This window comes from Medicago truncatula, chromosome 1, assembly GCF_003473485.1.
Source record: "Medicago truncatula cultivar Jemalong A17 chromosome 1, MtrunA17r5.0-ANR, whole genome shotgun sequence".
NCBI lineage: Eukaryota > Viridiplantae > Streptophyta > Magnoliopsida > Fabales > Fabaceae > Medicago > Medicago truncatula.
In genome coordinates, this window is record NC_053042.1 from 10,200,768 (window position 1) to 10,216,924 (window position 16,157).

General features: G+C 33.7%; 1 protein-coding gene and 1 long non-coding RNA gene across 6 annotated transcripts; one reads left to right on the top strand and one right to left on the bottom strand.

The window, feature by feature from the left end:
* The first annotated feature begins 1,677 nt into the window (after positions 1-1,677).
* LOC112418739 (uncharacterized) lies at positions 1,678-9,382 on the top strand. Its single transcript, XR_005645933.1, has 3 exons — positions 1,678-1,907; positions 7,698-8,047; positions 9,246-9,382. It is a non-coding gene; the product is annotated as an uncharacterized lncRNA (long non-coding RNA).
* On the bottom strand, positions 8,179-15,634 carry LOC25482434 (ACT domain-containing protein ACR3). Of its 5 annotated transcripts, none has more exons than XM_024775500.2 (8): positions 15,262-15,629; positions 12,218-12,326; positions 11,738-11,783; positions 11,281-11,395; positions 10,995-11,062; positions 9,915-10,550; positions 9,676-9,780; positions 8,179-8,804 (listed from the first exon to the last, which is right to left on the bottom strand). In XM_024775500.2, exons 2-8 carry the CDS (start codon positions 12,286-12,288, stop codon positions 8,481-8,483), a joined length of 1,365 nt encoding a protein of 454 aa, XP_024631268.1. In that variant the 5' UTR covers positions 12,289-12,326; positions 15,262-15,629; the 3' UTR covers positions 8,179-8,480. The 5 variants fall into 5 exon arrangements, with proteins under 5 accessions (XP_024631268.1, XP_024631269.1, XP_024631272.1 ...); XM_024775501.2 differs by lacking the exon at positions 15,262-15,629 and adding an exon at positions 12,705-12,929; XM_024775505.2 differs by lacking the exon at positions 8,179-8,804 and adding an exon at positions 9,217-9,407 and having other exon boundaries at positions 15,262-15,634.
* Between the last annotated feature and the right edge of the window lie 523 nt (positions 15,635-16,157).

The window sequence follows — 16,157 nt, forward strand, 5'->3', positions numbered from 1 at the left end:
AAGGTAAATGGATAAGGAGTAACAAGTTCTAGAACATGTGTTTTGAGACCAAAACATATACGTCCTCAAATTATTACCGGAGAAAGCAATATAGGACATAGGATGCTACTGCTGCAAAAGATTGTAAGTTTTTAATACGTGTACTTGATAAGTGTGAAGATATTTTGGTCATATGTAAATAATATATATATATATATATATATATATATATATTTGTTTTGTTGAAAGACTATAAAATATGTTGTTGATATCTAATCTAATCAGATTAAGATTAAGAACATATAATTTAGCACAGTCATTACCGTGATTAAAATATTTTAAAAATAAATTATCATATCTATGGTTTTCTCTTTAATTCAGTCTATAAATAAAAATTTAAATGTAATATCTTTGGAAGGATAAAAAAACTAATGTTAAAATAAGTTATTGATCCCTAAAAATCCATTTAATCACGTTTGTACATATAAAATGTCAAGTATAACTTATTTTACAACGATGTCTAAATCCATTGCATAAAAATATTTGAAGCGTTAATTAAAAAACAATATTGGGAGATAAAGACCAAATATTTATTTAACTTCTTTTTTTACATATTTGTGATCAAAATATATAAAATTTGTCAATGTAAAAATATTCCTGATTTTTTTTTTTTCCGAAGGAAAATGTAAATATTTGTGATCCCTCAAAAAAAAATGTAAATATTCGTGATGAAAAAAGAGTTGCGCCTGTCTATGAGTTCATTCCAAGATAAGGAAAAATGTAAGAAAATTATTTTGAATTAAAACAACTTTTATCAAGTGATAAATTTGAATTTAAAATTATATTTTGCTAATTGTTTAGTTAGAGAATGAGTCCAAAAAATAAAAATTAAGAATCGGAAAACAAGAGACATAGTTCCTCTATTTTCAAAAATTAAAATAAAATTTGTTCCATTTTGTATAGTATATTTTGTTGAGAAATTTAATTTGCTAAAAAAAAAGTTTTGTTGAAAACTATTGTTCTTTACACAATGAGAATTCTCTTAATTTTTTTTTGTCGTGTTTCCTTGTGTATTTAGATCTCAACCATTAAAATTTACATTTTATTAAACCAAATTTCTCTCTCATTTATAATGGATGTTGAGATTTCAATGGACTCTCATGTCACATGAGATGATCCATTCTCTAACACTTAACTTTCAGTAATTACATACAAGAACTCGAGATCTAAAATATGTGGTTTTATTACAAAACCAAAACCAAGGTCTTGGAGTTATTAAATTTTAATGGTTTTGATTTGATGGGGTTGCACTTATTAATATTTATGAATCTGGACAGAAAAGAGTGATGAGTATGTGGAGAATCGAAACCGTGTGTAACAAGACAATGCATAAGAGGGTAAGAGCTTATGTTGTTAACGCAATTGTTTGTGTTTTGCTTTTAGTGGCTGTTGGATTGAATGGATAGTGTGAGCTGAGAAGTTTGAGTGAGCTATCTCGTGTTTCACAATCACAATTATTGGAGAACAACAACACATTAAGTTACGTCTTTAGTAGAATGGATTATACTATTGTAACAAAAAAAAACAATAAATATTACCCTTAATGATTAATTTATACTTGTACCTTTAAATAAACATCTTTCACATTATTGAAGGAGCACATGAATACAAAAAGAATTATTAAAGTAAATTTGTGATGCAATTGATAACATTAGAGCCATCTGATAAAAAAACTCACCAAGTCATTCAACAGTTTTTTATGACAGAGTTGTTTCCAAATAGGTAAAATCAACATTTCAGATGTAAAAGGAAAATCAAAGTAAAATGACTTCAAGTTGTGTGTCAAACTTGGACAGTACTTGAACTTAGAGGGTGTTTTCTTTAAGCCTCTCTTCAATAAAATGAATAGACAATGAGGGAGAGCCATGGTAGTGTTGTTTTTGTATTTCCAAACTCCTGTATTTGGATTTCCAAGTTCTATTATCTACCGAAGTTGTTACTAGGTTGAGTCACGACCAGGTCGCTCTCTTTAAGACGTTTCGTGGCACTACCTAAAATTGTGCAAGGCAGACAATCAACCACGCCGCCTCTAGGATAAAACAAGCCCAGTTGCAACTGTGCGGTTAACTACTGCACTGTAGAAAACCGTTCAAGAATTACACCCTCAAATATGGCACTACGACCACTCAAATATGGCGATACCACCATTTCTCCTCAAATAGAAAAATATTGAAATACTTTTTATATATACTGTTAAGATCATTCTTAATTCCGACGGGACATTGTTATTCCAAATAGGGACTATGATCTTAAAAGTACTCTTTATTATGAAGGGACATTTATCGAAGGGACTATGTTTTTAAGACCATTCTTAATTCCGAAGGGACATTAAACCGAAAAGGGACTATGGTCTTAAGAATACTCTTATTTCCGAAGGGACAGAAAGGAGTAGAAAAAGGAGAAGGACTTGTCAACACAAGTCGAAGGAGGGAGAAGAGAAGAAAAACACAGGAAGCATCAACTGTGAATTTCGGTGTATTTTTGAATTAAGTGGAGTCCTCTGTTTATATAGAGATTCTGTAACTGTTTTAGCAAAATTGCGACAACAGTTACTCTAATGGATAAGATTAAAATGAAGTTTATCCATTAATCAGTTCAATAACACTTGTGGATATGATCAAAAGAAACAAATCACAAAAGTGAAGGAAACAAACTATTGGATTTGAATGAAGAAAATATAATAATAATTAAATTATTATTCTTATCACAACTACCATAAGCTAAATTTATGGGAAGTGATATTCTCGAATAAAATAATAATTACTATTATTTTTATCATTATCAAGTATTTAAAATTAAATACCACAATTTAAACACTACTAATGTGTGGGACCCCCACACTCTATTTTTTCAATTCACACAACATTAGATCAAAGTATAATTACTTGGTGTTTAATCTTCCAATTTTTCATCCAACATCACATCAATGTTCCAACAATCCCCCACTTGAATTTAAAAAATGGTTTCAATAATAACGTCAAAACGTTTCTATAAGGTTGCTAATCAACAAAGGTGTCGCCTACAACTTGAACCTTTGCATAGCGGATAATATTCCGATTTAACAAGAGTTGCTTACAACATTGAACTCTATCTCAGACATAGAACCCACACACAAACCTTTTCCTAAGGTGTATTCTAAAAGCTCGTGCGTTTTTTGGCCCTGCACGTCTATCCCGGTTTTAACGAACGTTCTAGGTATTCTGCCCCGAATACCATAGGAATCGGCCTAAGTTCCACATTCGTATAGGTGAGTCTATCAAAAGTACTCCTGTAGTTAGGTACTCCACTCCACATAGAGTATAGATCTCATTAAGAGTTTCTATTATCTCATCCTTCTGTCACAGCAGGAATCACGCTTTCTTACTTTTCTCATAGCATGGTCTATCACTCATGACTTGTTATTACCCATTGAACCTATTTCTTGGGATCTCCAATCATGTAGGTCGGGTTACCATCAGTTGTGACATTTGGGCATTAGTCCCATCCTATTGGATGTGTTTAGGACTTTCTTTCTAGTAATTCCTTTCGTCAAAGGATTGACTAATTCTTTAGCAGTACGTGCACGATATACTTTAAACATTCCTTTTAGAGCTCTCTAATCATTCTGTGTTCGTGCCTTAATTATCGTCTCTCACCATTGTGGTAATGATTCTCAATTTTGTAATAGCTGCAGACTATCACAATAAATTAACACTTCGGACAACGGTTTCACCCACTGAGGGTTCTTAGCTAGCAAGCATCTTATCAACTTGCTTCTTCACTAGTTTTCTCTAGTGTTCTCATCTTAGATTCATTCCATAATATCATTTGTTTCAACAAATAACTCCTCCAGTCATGCTCAATGGGCAGTCACTGGTCGCTTTGAGACTCATCTGAAGGATGTTCAATTTTTATCTTGTACCACTCATGTACAATATGATACTTCTCATTTGTATCTTGTACCATTCAAGTACAATAGGATACTTCTCATAATGTAATCCTAGAGTCATAATCTTCTTCAGGCACCTCATGACTCTTTCAATAGCATGACAATGCTTCTCATCTGTCTACTAGTAAACTTGAACAAAAGTCTTATGAAGTGGCCAACGTCGAGTCTAATACATTCAATGGCATATCTAAAGATTGCCAATGATGCTCACACTCAAGTGCTCTTGAAAAGTTTTACACTTGCAAGTTTACAGTCAAAGAATTACATTTCCTTAAGATATTCTCAACTTTGTGAGATTCATCATAAAAGAGAAAGTTCTCTTTTCTGATCTAGTAATCTTGAAACCAAGAATTACTTCAACTTTGTCTAGGTCTTTCTTATCAATGTTGTTTGATAAACAATGATTTCACATAATTCATAACATGAATATTTAAACCAAATATGAGCAAGTCGTCTTTATAGAGACATATGATCGTGCAAATATTATTTGTCACTTTCATTCACTTTATACTCATTCGATAGCATTAGAATGTCAAATTTTTCATGTCATTCCTTAAGAGTTTATTTTTGACCTCACAAAGAATTATCTAACTTACAGAACTTGTTTTCTAGTCCATGAATCACAAAACCTTCAGGTTGTTTAATATAGACTTCTTCTTCTAGTTCACCATAAAGAAGGCAACTTTCACATCCATTTGGAGTATTATCGAGTTATGAACGGCGGCTAAAAGGACTAGTACTCTTATGGATATGATTCTAGTGACTGGTGAATAAGTGTCGAAGAAGACTATATTTTTCTCTGTGTCTAAAACCTTTGACTACAAGGAGAGCCTTGTATTCATCAACCGTACCATCAGGTTTTAGTTCTTTTTCCTAAAATCCAAATACAACCGATTAGTTTGCAACTATGAGACAAGACAACCAAATGTCTTGTTTTGTTAGACTCTAGAAAATCCATTTCATCGTTTATTGCTTCTTGCCATAATTCAGCATCCAATAAGGATATAGCTTCTTTAAGGCTTAATGGATATTCTTCCAATGTATAAACCGAGTTTATACTCTTTAGCTATTCTAGCTTTCCTGCCTCCTCAAGGTTCTATAACATTTGGTACGATGTTTTCATAACTATTTCTGATTACATGAATATGATCAGATATAGTGCCCCCACTAGTTCTTAATTTTTAGAAGGGAATTTATTTTGCCCCCGGTAATGTTTTGCTCCCACTAGTGCCCCCACTATTCTTTAGTTTAAAGGGGTAAATATTTACATAGAAATCGGCGTCTTTTAATTCTATGATCACTTTAACATTTAGGTCATAAAACTATATGTTTCGCTATTTATAGCATACCATACCCAATGAATATACATTCATAGGCTCTACTAGTGAGTTCAACTCTCTTGGGGTCCAGAATCTAAATATAGTCCAGACAATCCCAAGTTTAAAAAATAAGACAAGTTGGGTTGTCTTTTCTTCAAAAAATTTCTTAATTAGAATTTTTGTTCTCAGACTTGGATACTCTATAAATTTCAATTTTCGTTATAAAAATTGAACATATCAAGCATATCAATTTTATTTTCCAAAATTCACAATCATCAATAAATATGATAAAATATCATTTTATCATTTCTAGTTTATGTGCCATCAAGTTTACACATATCATAATCTATTATATTTAGAGATTCATATTCTCTAAATTCTGATTTCTATGAACTTTTGGTTCATATATTTTGACTGCAATAAATAAAATTGTCTAATCATATAACGTTAGAATTAAGTCCAAGTTACTCGAGTTTAAAATTAAACGTTTGTTCACATGTCAAATATTAAAATCACACAACTAATAAAATAAAAGGAGAATTTTAATTCTGAACTTACCATCAAAGGCGCAGTCTTTTCCCATAAGAATGCATGATACACAAGTCTCTTTTTAAGTCTGAGTCAACTCAATCTTATTTAATAGAAATCTGAAATTCAAATTCTTTCTTATTTTAATACGAAACATTTGAAACAAATTTCTCATATAATTCTAGTTCGTCGATAAAAAACCTTTTCGAGTTAGTTGATTCTTTGATGATTTTTTTTTCAATGTTCACATCCCACACCTATACCAAAGATTGGTAAAATTGTTCTCCTGTTACTTGGTAGATTCAAGCTATTAAAAGTAGCTTTGATTGGAGCATGACCCAGTAAGTCTTTTCAACGGGCAACGGCAAGTAAATTACTTCAGACTACTTACACACAAGAAACGCGTGGTTACTGATTTGATTTCATGGTGTTGATTGCATAACTAACACAATTAATCCTTCTATCAAATTAATAGGATTTACTATGCATTCTGTTATGCAAAATACGCCGAACTATATGGACATGCCGAGGGACAATTTCAACTACTCACAATAAATTCCACGCTTTACCGTTAAAAGAGATATTCAAATTTCTTAGTGTTGTTGTTGAAACAACAAGCACTTCGTCGTTTCAGTCGAAAGATGTAATTCTATAGTTTGATTTATCCTTAATGTATTTAGGGACAACTTAACCTCAATAAGCAACTTCTTCGGTAGACATAGTAGATCGAAACGTCTTAAAATTGTTGTTTTTGTATTCCCAAACTACTGTATTTGGATTTTCAAGATCTATTATCTACCGAAGTTGTTACTAGGTTGAGTCACGATCAGGTCGCTCTCTTTAACACGTTTCGTGGCACTACTCAAAATTGTGCAAGGCAGACAATCAACCACGCCACCTCTAGGATAAAACAAGCCCAGCTGCAACTGTGCGGTTAACTACTGCACTGTAGAAAACCGAAAACCGTTCGAGAATTACACCCTCAAATATGGTACTAAGACCATTCTTTAATATTGAAACCACCTATGGTATTGTAACCACTTTGTTATGGTGTTGAGACCACTCAAATATGGTGTTGCCACCATTCTAACTTTAATTTCTCCAAAACTTCAATATGCCACTACGACCATTCAAATATTGTGATACCACCATTTCTCCTCACATAGAAAAATATTGAAATACTTTTTATATATATACTGTTAAGATCATTCTTAATTCCGACGGGACATTGTTATTCCAAATAGGGACTATGATCTTAAAATAATCTTTATTCTGAAGGGACATTTATCGAAGAGACTATGTTTTTAAGACCATTCTTAATTCCGAAGGGACACTAAACCGAAAAGGGACTATGGTCTTAAGAACACTCTTATTTCCGAAGGGACAGAAAGGAGTAGAAAAAGGAGAAGGACTTGTCAACACAAGTCGAAGGAGGGAGAAGAGAAGAAAAACACATGAAGCATCAACTGTGAATTTCGGTGTATTTTTGAATTAAGTGGAGTCCTCTATTTATACAGAGATTCTGTAACTGTTTTAGCAAAAATTGCGACAACAGTTACTCTAATGGATAAGATTAAAATGGAGTTTATCCATTAATCAGTTCAATAACACTTGTGGATATGATCAAAAGAAACAAATCCACAAAAGTGGAGGTAACAAACTATTGGACTTGAATGAAGGAAATATAATAATAATTAAATTATTATTCTTATCACAACTACCATAAACTAAATTTATGGGAAGTGATATTCTCGAATAAAATAATAATTACTATTATTTTTATCATTATCAAGTATTTAAAATTAAATACCACAATTTAAACACTATGTGGGACCCCACACTCTATTTTTTCATCAACATCACATCAATGTTCCAACAGGTAGTTAGTTTCATTATTGAAACAACAGTGACAGCTCAACCGCTCCTTGCTGCCAAACCTCCACCTTTCTTTCTATGTCGTAACCCTGCTTTGTCACCGAGACCATAGGTACCTGTCTCCGTTAAGACGCGAGTCACCATTTAAATCATTCCTCCATGCAAGCCTTATCTTTGCAAAGCTACCGCGCTACTTCTTGCACCACATCTCTCCCCTATCAAAACCATAATTGAATCGAGGCAGCAACAATGCAGATGGATATGGACTAATGTAGCGTCGAAGTATACTGCCTTGTGCAGACGGGTATGGACTAATCCATGGGAGCCATATCATGTCAAAGTTTGAAGGTACGAAAAGGTAATCTTGATTATACAATAGATTAATGATGGTTTTAATTAAAACTAATCTTAACCCTCTATCTTATTATTGTAAGTTGCATGCTCAATATTAAGTTTTCTAGTGAGAGTATACTCTCATTTGTCTATACATTTTCTGCAAATATACTTCAAATATCTGTCTGCTTGTATACATACAACACACTCATGTAGAAAGACACTAAAGACTATAGTTAAATTAAGTAAGATACATGAGATGGACATGATATGATAGGGAAGATGGAATACAAGTAACATCTTACAAGCATTGTTTGGTTTAAAACAAAAGGACAAAGTTCAAGTACTGTCCAAGTTTGACACACAGCTTTATTCTTATTCATACATTTGTTTTGTGTCATTTACAAATCACAAGCAACCAGAATCAGAATCAGGTGCATGATTCTTAACCCTTTTAATTAAGTCAAGAACCTTTCGAACAAGTTCCCAAAGAAGAAGCTTACTCTAGCCCATCCTCGAGACGTTTCTGGTGCTTTGGTGTTGGCTGGTACCTTCTTCACATTGACCATCACAGTCTGGCCGATTTCTTTACGCAGTGCTTCAATGATGTTCATATCCACAGGGTTCCCATATGCATCTCTCACATAGAAAACATTTAGTCCTTTCTCTCCTATGGTTGACACACCTGCCCTACAAACTGTTAAGCCGTTCTCTCGTAGAATCCTAGTCACTTCAGACAGCAAGCCCACTCTATCCTTTGCACACAGCTCAAGGCTCACACCCTGTGTCCATCACCCAGAGGATCAATGGTAACGACACTATCATCTTGTGTGTTAGTTTCTTCATCATTCATTAACTAATTAATTAATTTATTGTATGAAGAATAATTAATGTAAATGCATGATAGCTGGTCAAGCATAAATATGACTGATGGTGACATGCAGCATTTGTCACATTCAACACTATTAATTAATTATAGTCCCTTCAAAATCACGATAGTTTAACCTTAGTCTATAAAACTTTTACCATCTATAGTCAGTCCTGTAAGATATAAAAACTGTGGTTTCAGTCCTGTTGAAAACTAATAAAATTATGCAGTTTTTGTTAAATATAGAGACTAAAAATGAATAAAAAAATTATACGGACTAAAGTTAGACAATCATGATTTTATAAGGACAAGAATATATTTTAACATTTTTTTCGTTCATATTTTGAGGTTATAGGGATTTGAATGATATTACGTGTGGAGCATAAGGATTCTTAAGCTCTAGTGAAGACAAAAGACCATCAACCGTCACCGGTGGATACGATGGTCAGATACAATCTGAGTGGAACTTATCACCATGTATGTATACCGTACCATTCGCAACAATACAAGCAGATAGCTGCAGGTTCAAAATGTATTAATTTGGTCAAACTCAGAAGACTTTCTGCTAAAGAAAATGAGAAGAAAAGAAAAGAATAGTAGATCGCCGGCGTCAGCTAGAATAACACACATGAAGCTATGGGGAATACATGCCAAGAGAAACATCAAGTCACTAACCAAGTTCCATAATAGAGCATGAAAGAAGAGTTGAGAACCAGAAGTTCATCCTTGTCTTTTTTAGTAATGGTTAAAGTAGCATAAAAAATAAAATTTAAAATGTACATTACCTCGCTTACTCTTCTTTGAATAGCTGCTTCAATGCATTTAATGACCCTTTCTTTCTCCCCTTCAGTGTCAAGTGTGCATCCATCCACGTGCCTAATGAAGTACTCCTAATAATTACCACATCAACATAGTATTAGTTCCTCTTGGGATAAACAACTTAATTTGCTGCTTACAGCACAAGCGCTTATCATGATAAATATACCGAATGGAATGTTGTTGTCAATAAATAATGTATGCATACCTGTGAAGCATAAGGCCCATCAGATGAGATGGAGGCATGAAAAACAACATATTCCATGTCAGTAAGAGTGCAGACAATGTCAAACATCAATTTTGCCCGATCTTTGCATCTCACACTAACCACTGAGTAGCCTTTTTCTTCAATACGTTCTATTTCAATATTGGGCCTGAAAGAGGGAGGAGAATCAACATTTGTTGCTGTTGTTACTCCACCAGCACTCTCATAATCCCTATCAGCAAACAACATTTGGTGGAGCCTTCTGTCCATGTGGGTGAAGGTGAAACCCATGGAGAAACTGGTCCGGGCCACATTGTCATCATCCTCACAACCACGAAGGATGTGGTTGAGCTTCTCGTCAAGAAGAGACAATCTTTTTGAATCATCATCCACAGCTTGGTTTGTTGCATCATTGACATAAAGTACACATGCTATTCGCCTGTTATGAGTCCAAACTTCAGCTGCAATCACATTGAATTGGAAGCTTGCCAGGACAGCTGATATCTCAGACAAAAGACCTGGGCGGTCCCGACCAATGAGCTCAATGGCTGTATGATCACCAATGGAGTGAATGCCAACCCGTTTGCCTTCCCAACTCTTCACACCTTCTGGGCTCTTGCGGCCCTTTGGTCCTAGAGCCTATTTAAATGTTCACAACTAGTTGATACAAGGGTGCGATTCTGCTTTATGTAATTATAGAATATAATTAAATCATCCAATTGATATTTAGAGTCTGTTTAGGAAATAGCAGGGTAGATACTAGCAGGAACTCAATCAACTGTTTCTTTTAGAACTATGAACACTATCAGTAAGGGAATTTCTACATGTTCCTAGCTGTGTTTATAAATTCTGTCCAAAGATTGTAAGTGCATTACAAACTCAAAAGGGGGGACGGGCATAGTGCTTAACTGGGTTCAACTCATATCAATGCATTTGAAAGAAGAAAAAAAAAGAATTGGTAAATTATGCTACCATATACTTAGGTTTCTTTTCCAAAACAAAGATAAAGCCTACTAAAAGCATTGCTACCATATCTTATTAAAAGCATGTCAGATAAAAATCGAGGAGAAAGAAGATGTATACCTTTTCAATGAAGTCAATAATTTTGTTGTCTGTTATCTTTTTTCCTTGCTGATCCGTGACATGAAATACTGTTCATTACATTAACAAAACATATTAACTATAATTTTTAATATGGAATTTTCTGTTACATCTAAGCATGAATGTGTATGTTGTAGGCAAGGTTTGCACGGTTGTCCCAATATTTGCATATGCAACAAATAATCACCATATTTTAATTAAGTAAAGAAGAAATGTAGTATACGTCAATGCATTGCTGGTTCAAGTTTGAATTCAATTGCAAACATACCATCCATAAACCAACTACCATCAGAAGATATGTAAGCTTTGGTAATTATGAAATCAAGGTCTGTCAGGATTTGCACGACTTCCAGCAGAATTCCGGGTTTATTGACGCTATCAATCTGCATTATTGTAAAAAACAATCCATTCGATATTACATCAACTTATCTCCATGTGAAAACCATGGAAATTAAATAAACTAACGATGATGGCCACTTTGGGCAGCCTAATTCACTGAAATTGGTTATAACAGGAGTTTTATATGCTTAACAAATTTATTGCTAAAGATAATATCTGAAAAAGTTAACCATAGGCAATCTTGAAAATGTGTCAGAATTGATTGAAGACCAATAAGTTAGAATTAATTAATTCCAGTGGCTAGGTTTCCTTGAGATAGCAAATCAAGACTCAAAATGCGGCCATGAAAAATGTTAGAATTAATTAATTATTTTGAGGAATTATACCTTGATCAGTGTACAATCATGGCAACTATCATTGTCCATAGAGACCCTGCGAAGTGGAAACAGAGTTTACCATAAACGAGCAACTTCTTCTGGATATTACAAATTCCCACCATATACCTCAATTCCACAAGGAGTTTAACCTATGACACCCCTAGGGATTGAACTGATGACATCTACCTTAAAACACAGGACTAGTTTTTTTTTTTTGTCAACACAAGGACTAGTCATTACGAACAAAAGAAGCATTTCCTTTTATGTTTTGCGGTTCTTTCGCGTTTTGGCTTTTAAGATTATGTTAAAGCAGTCAAATGACACTGAAAATATGATAATATATAAAATATTCATAAATGATTATACCAAAAGTGTCATACTGTTATTTATTAAAAAAATATATCAGTGCAGTTTTTTAGAGTTTAAATATTTTGCAGGTCATTGGAAAAGAAAACAAGCATTGTCTTTCAAGAGGAGTTAACAGGGAACCTTGGAGGGTTGATTCTGTTGCTGAAGTTCTCGTACTCAGGATCAAAGTATGGCCAGCAAACTTTTGCCATTCAATCACTTCTCTGGTGAAGAAATTTCTTAGTATTACCTTAATCAAAAGCGAAAAAGTCTAGTTAGAGGGGTAAGCAGAGCCATTGAATCCAAGCTGCCTTACTAGGTGAGATACAATAAGCACATAGGGGGAAAAAAACAAAAAATAAATACTTTCAAGCAAACGCTAACTATGTTGGATGCATAGATAATGCTTTCTTGAGTGTGAACAATCTAAAATTGTAAAATAATCATTAATATTTTCAAGAAACTAGAAGAAAGTGGTATCTAAGTTAACGAATGCAGACTTTCATCTTTCCTTCCATAGCTCTCTGCTCACTTCACTATTCCGTTCGCCAAATGCAGCAGGGTTTACCAAATACATGTGAAATTGGAAAACTATATATAATACAAGATCATTACTAATCTAACCAACCTTCAAGAAATCGACTCTCAAGGAAAACACATTGATTAAGCGATTTAGTTTCACAATTTCCTCTGTCGGTGACGGAACCATCTGCACCGCCATGGAAGCTATGATTTTGCGCTGGATCGATGAAGAAGAAGTAAAAATCTGATGGTAAGTCTCATCATCTAACGGCGACTGTAAGATTATGTGAACCATTAGTGATGAGATTGAGATAATCTTGTATATGGTCATAACATGATCACATATAAGATTAAATCTTTAGGATGTGTTTGAATTATGAACGATATGTAAAATGTTTTTTAAGTAATATACGATCATTTGTTAATTCAATTTTTAAAAAATTATTTTATAAAGTAAGTCCTCCTCTCTATCCTTTCCTAAATCCTTCATTCAAACACGCCATGTCGAGTACCTCCATCGAAGGAAAAATTTTCATGTGATATGAAAGTCATGCTTGTAAAATCGACGACATTGTATCGAATTGGATGTTGGACGATGAAGAATTAATATAAGAATAAAATAAGTGTAGTCAAAAATCAGGATGTTGTGTTGAGTGTGTCGTAAGAATAGATGAAATATAACTACAAATAACAATATTAGAGAGATATGAGTTGGATCGAAATATAGGTTATAATATAACATTAAGACGTAATTTGATCCATGTATTCCATCTCACTTACTAGAAGAAGAAAAAAACTTGGTCATTGTTGATATTGTTTTGTTACATGTGAATTAAACTTGTGGGACTAGATATGAGTTTGTAAGGAGTTGCATCATTAGAGTAAAAAATGAGTAAGTTGTTTCAAAATCAGTCCTTATACATGGACCACCTTAGGTGGCATACACCCTTTGACCCCCACACACAATTGTGACATGTGGCAAAAACAGTGAAACTCATCTAAAAAAAACAAAACAGACTTCTCACTTCCTCTCTCCATTGGCGACGGCGACCTTCACCCTCACAGTTGTCATCTCTCTCCCATCCTTGTTCTCGTTCGTCCTCCCCACCCATATCTACGACTCTCACCATTTTGATCTTACTACCGTGAGCACTCTTATCTCTGACTCTGATACTTGTGCCGGCGTTGGATGACGATGTTGGTGGTGGTGGATGAAGGGGCGTGTGGTGAGCCTGAGGCGATGGGGAGATCTGGGGTGTGGTTGGAGTTCGATAGTGATGATTATGAGATCTGAAGGAGAGGGAGGTGGTGGCGATGACGACGGAGGGTCGGTGAGAGAGAGAAGTGAATCTGAGATAGAGGAAGAAAGATGATTGACAGAGGTGAGGGAGACAGAACGAGAGGGAGAAAGAGGGGAAGAAGACGACAGTGTGGGCGGATGACAAGGGAGGCGGTGGGGCGGCAGTGGTGGAGGGTTTGAGAGAAGAGAGATCTTTGTCCAAAGAGAAGAGATGAGAGGGGATGATGGTGCGTTGTTAAATTACTAAAAAACCCTGCCACATCAGCAGTGGTACAAAGTGTGTATAAAATAAAGTTGTCAACCTATCATTTTCCTTTCAAAATTATGTGACTTTCCTTCAGAAAAAAATTATGTGACTTAATGAGACCAAAAAAAATATTTTGGTTGAGGTCACTCTTAGGCATTACAAGCAAAAAAGACACTTTTTTTCTCAATATGTTGAATCAATTTCTTTCCTATATAAATTATTAAAAGAAGTACCTCGTTGTGTACGCACTTAAACATTAGATTTGATTTTTTGACCATACAAAAACACATTGTTGAGACTTTTTTTTTTTTTTTTTTAAGGAACATCGCTAAGACATTGGAATTGTGAACAATTCACTTTAGATATTAAAGTAAATAATATCAATCGTTGAAGAATAAAAAATGGTTGATATTATAATTTCTATGTATATATATTTCAGGTCGTTGATTATCTTGTTTTACTAATAAGTTCATACGAGTCAAATCCTAGAATTGTTTGTTGTCTTGATGGTATTTTTTTTTTTAATTATGTTATTAGTGTTGAATAATCGCATTTTGTTTTTTTAAGAGAATAATCACATTTTGTTAATGACTAATCTTTGCGGGGATATTAAGCTCACTGTATTCAGTAGAATCTATCATTTAAACTATTTTTTTTTTATCCACGCAACTTAAACTTGAGACTTTATTTAAGGAAATCGAATCTATTTCTACACAGAACAATATTATTCCAAAGAGGAGTGGCAAATATTACAAGGATTATACTCACACCAAAAGACTGACGTATACATATAAAGAAGCATCAATGCATGATATAGTTAAAAAAAAATGATGAATAAGAAGCAGCATATAGTTTTTTTTTTTTTACGGGAAAGAAGCATCATATAGTTGTTACTTTTTTCTTTGGCATAAATAATGGATGGATAAAATTGAAATTTCATTGGAAAAGTTAGGAGATTTACATCAATTTTCTTGATGAGTTAAAGTGTTTTATTAAAGCAATTATGTATCCTTTCAAATGAAAATGAGTAGAATTTGATACCATATAAATAATTTGAATTGATTTGCACGATCATAATACACACAAAGAAGAAGAACAAGAAGAAGAAACACATACCTCTTATTTTTCCAAAAGAAAAAAGTCCAACCCCAAGAGCTCTTAATTCTTCACATCCTCCAAAGTTTGGCTAAGGATTATATCTATAGAAAGAGAGATGAGAAACAATTAACAGAGAAGTACTTTAGAAGAAATCTTTGTGCTTCTATTATGCTATCCACGTTGGAATGACAAACAATAGAACATTTGGGTTGGGGATTTGGCAATGGCATAACAAAAAAACAAACTCCTTGAATAAAGCTCTTGAATCTTGGTCCAATTTAATGGAAGATATTGTTGCACTATTGCATATCGTCACCATACAAACATATTTAACCAAGCCAATGGTAAACTTCCACGTATGCCAAGTAGTGCATAATAATTTATTTTATTTGCATCACGTCTCAAACCACCGAAAGTAATCTTATTCGAAACAAACTCGCTACTAAATATCTGACGGGATTCAAACTTTGATTCACTATGTTGTGGAGTCTGATTCATCATATTGTAGAGTCTAATCATTTTCACTTGGTAGTGGTCTAGTGGATAATAGAATTATTGTTAAAGGAAAAAAGTAGTGCATAATTGTTTAATTTAGTGTAACGCATATTTAATGAACGGTGTTGGTAGTTTTGAATTTTTATTTTATATTTTGTTTTGAACTCCAACTCAAAGTTATGAATCATTAGAACCATATGTCTAGTCACTAGTAGTGGAGATGATTGAGCATTGGTGGATGAAGTGCTTTAAGCTAGCACAAACTTGCTCATATACCTCTTATGTATAAAAGAATCCACATGCTTCCTCTCTTGACCTTTGAATGTGAATATAGGAATAATAATTTAGGCATTGAACGTTCGTTGTCCACTACATTATCAAATGTGGAGAGATAAGAATAAGAGGCTATACTATGAGCT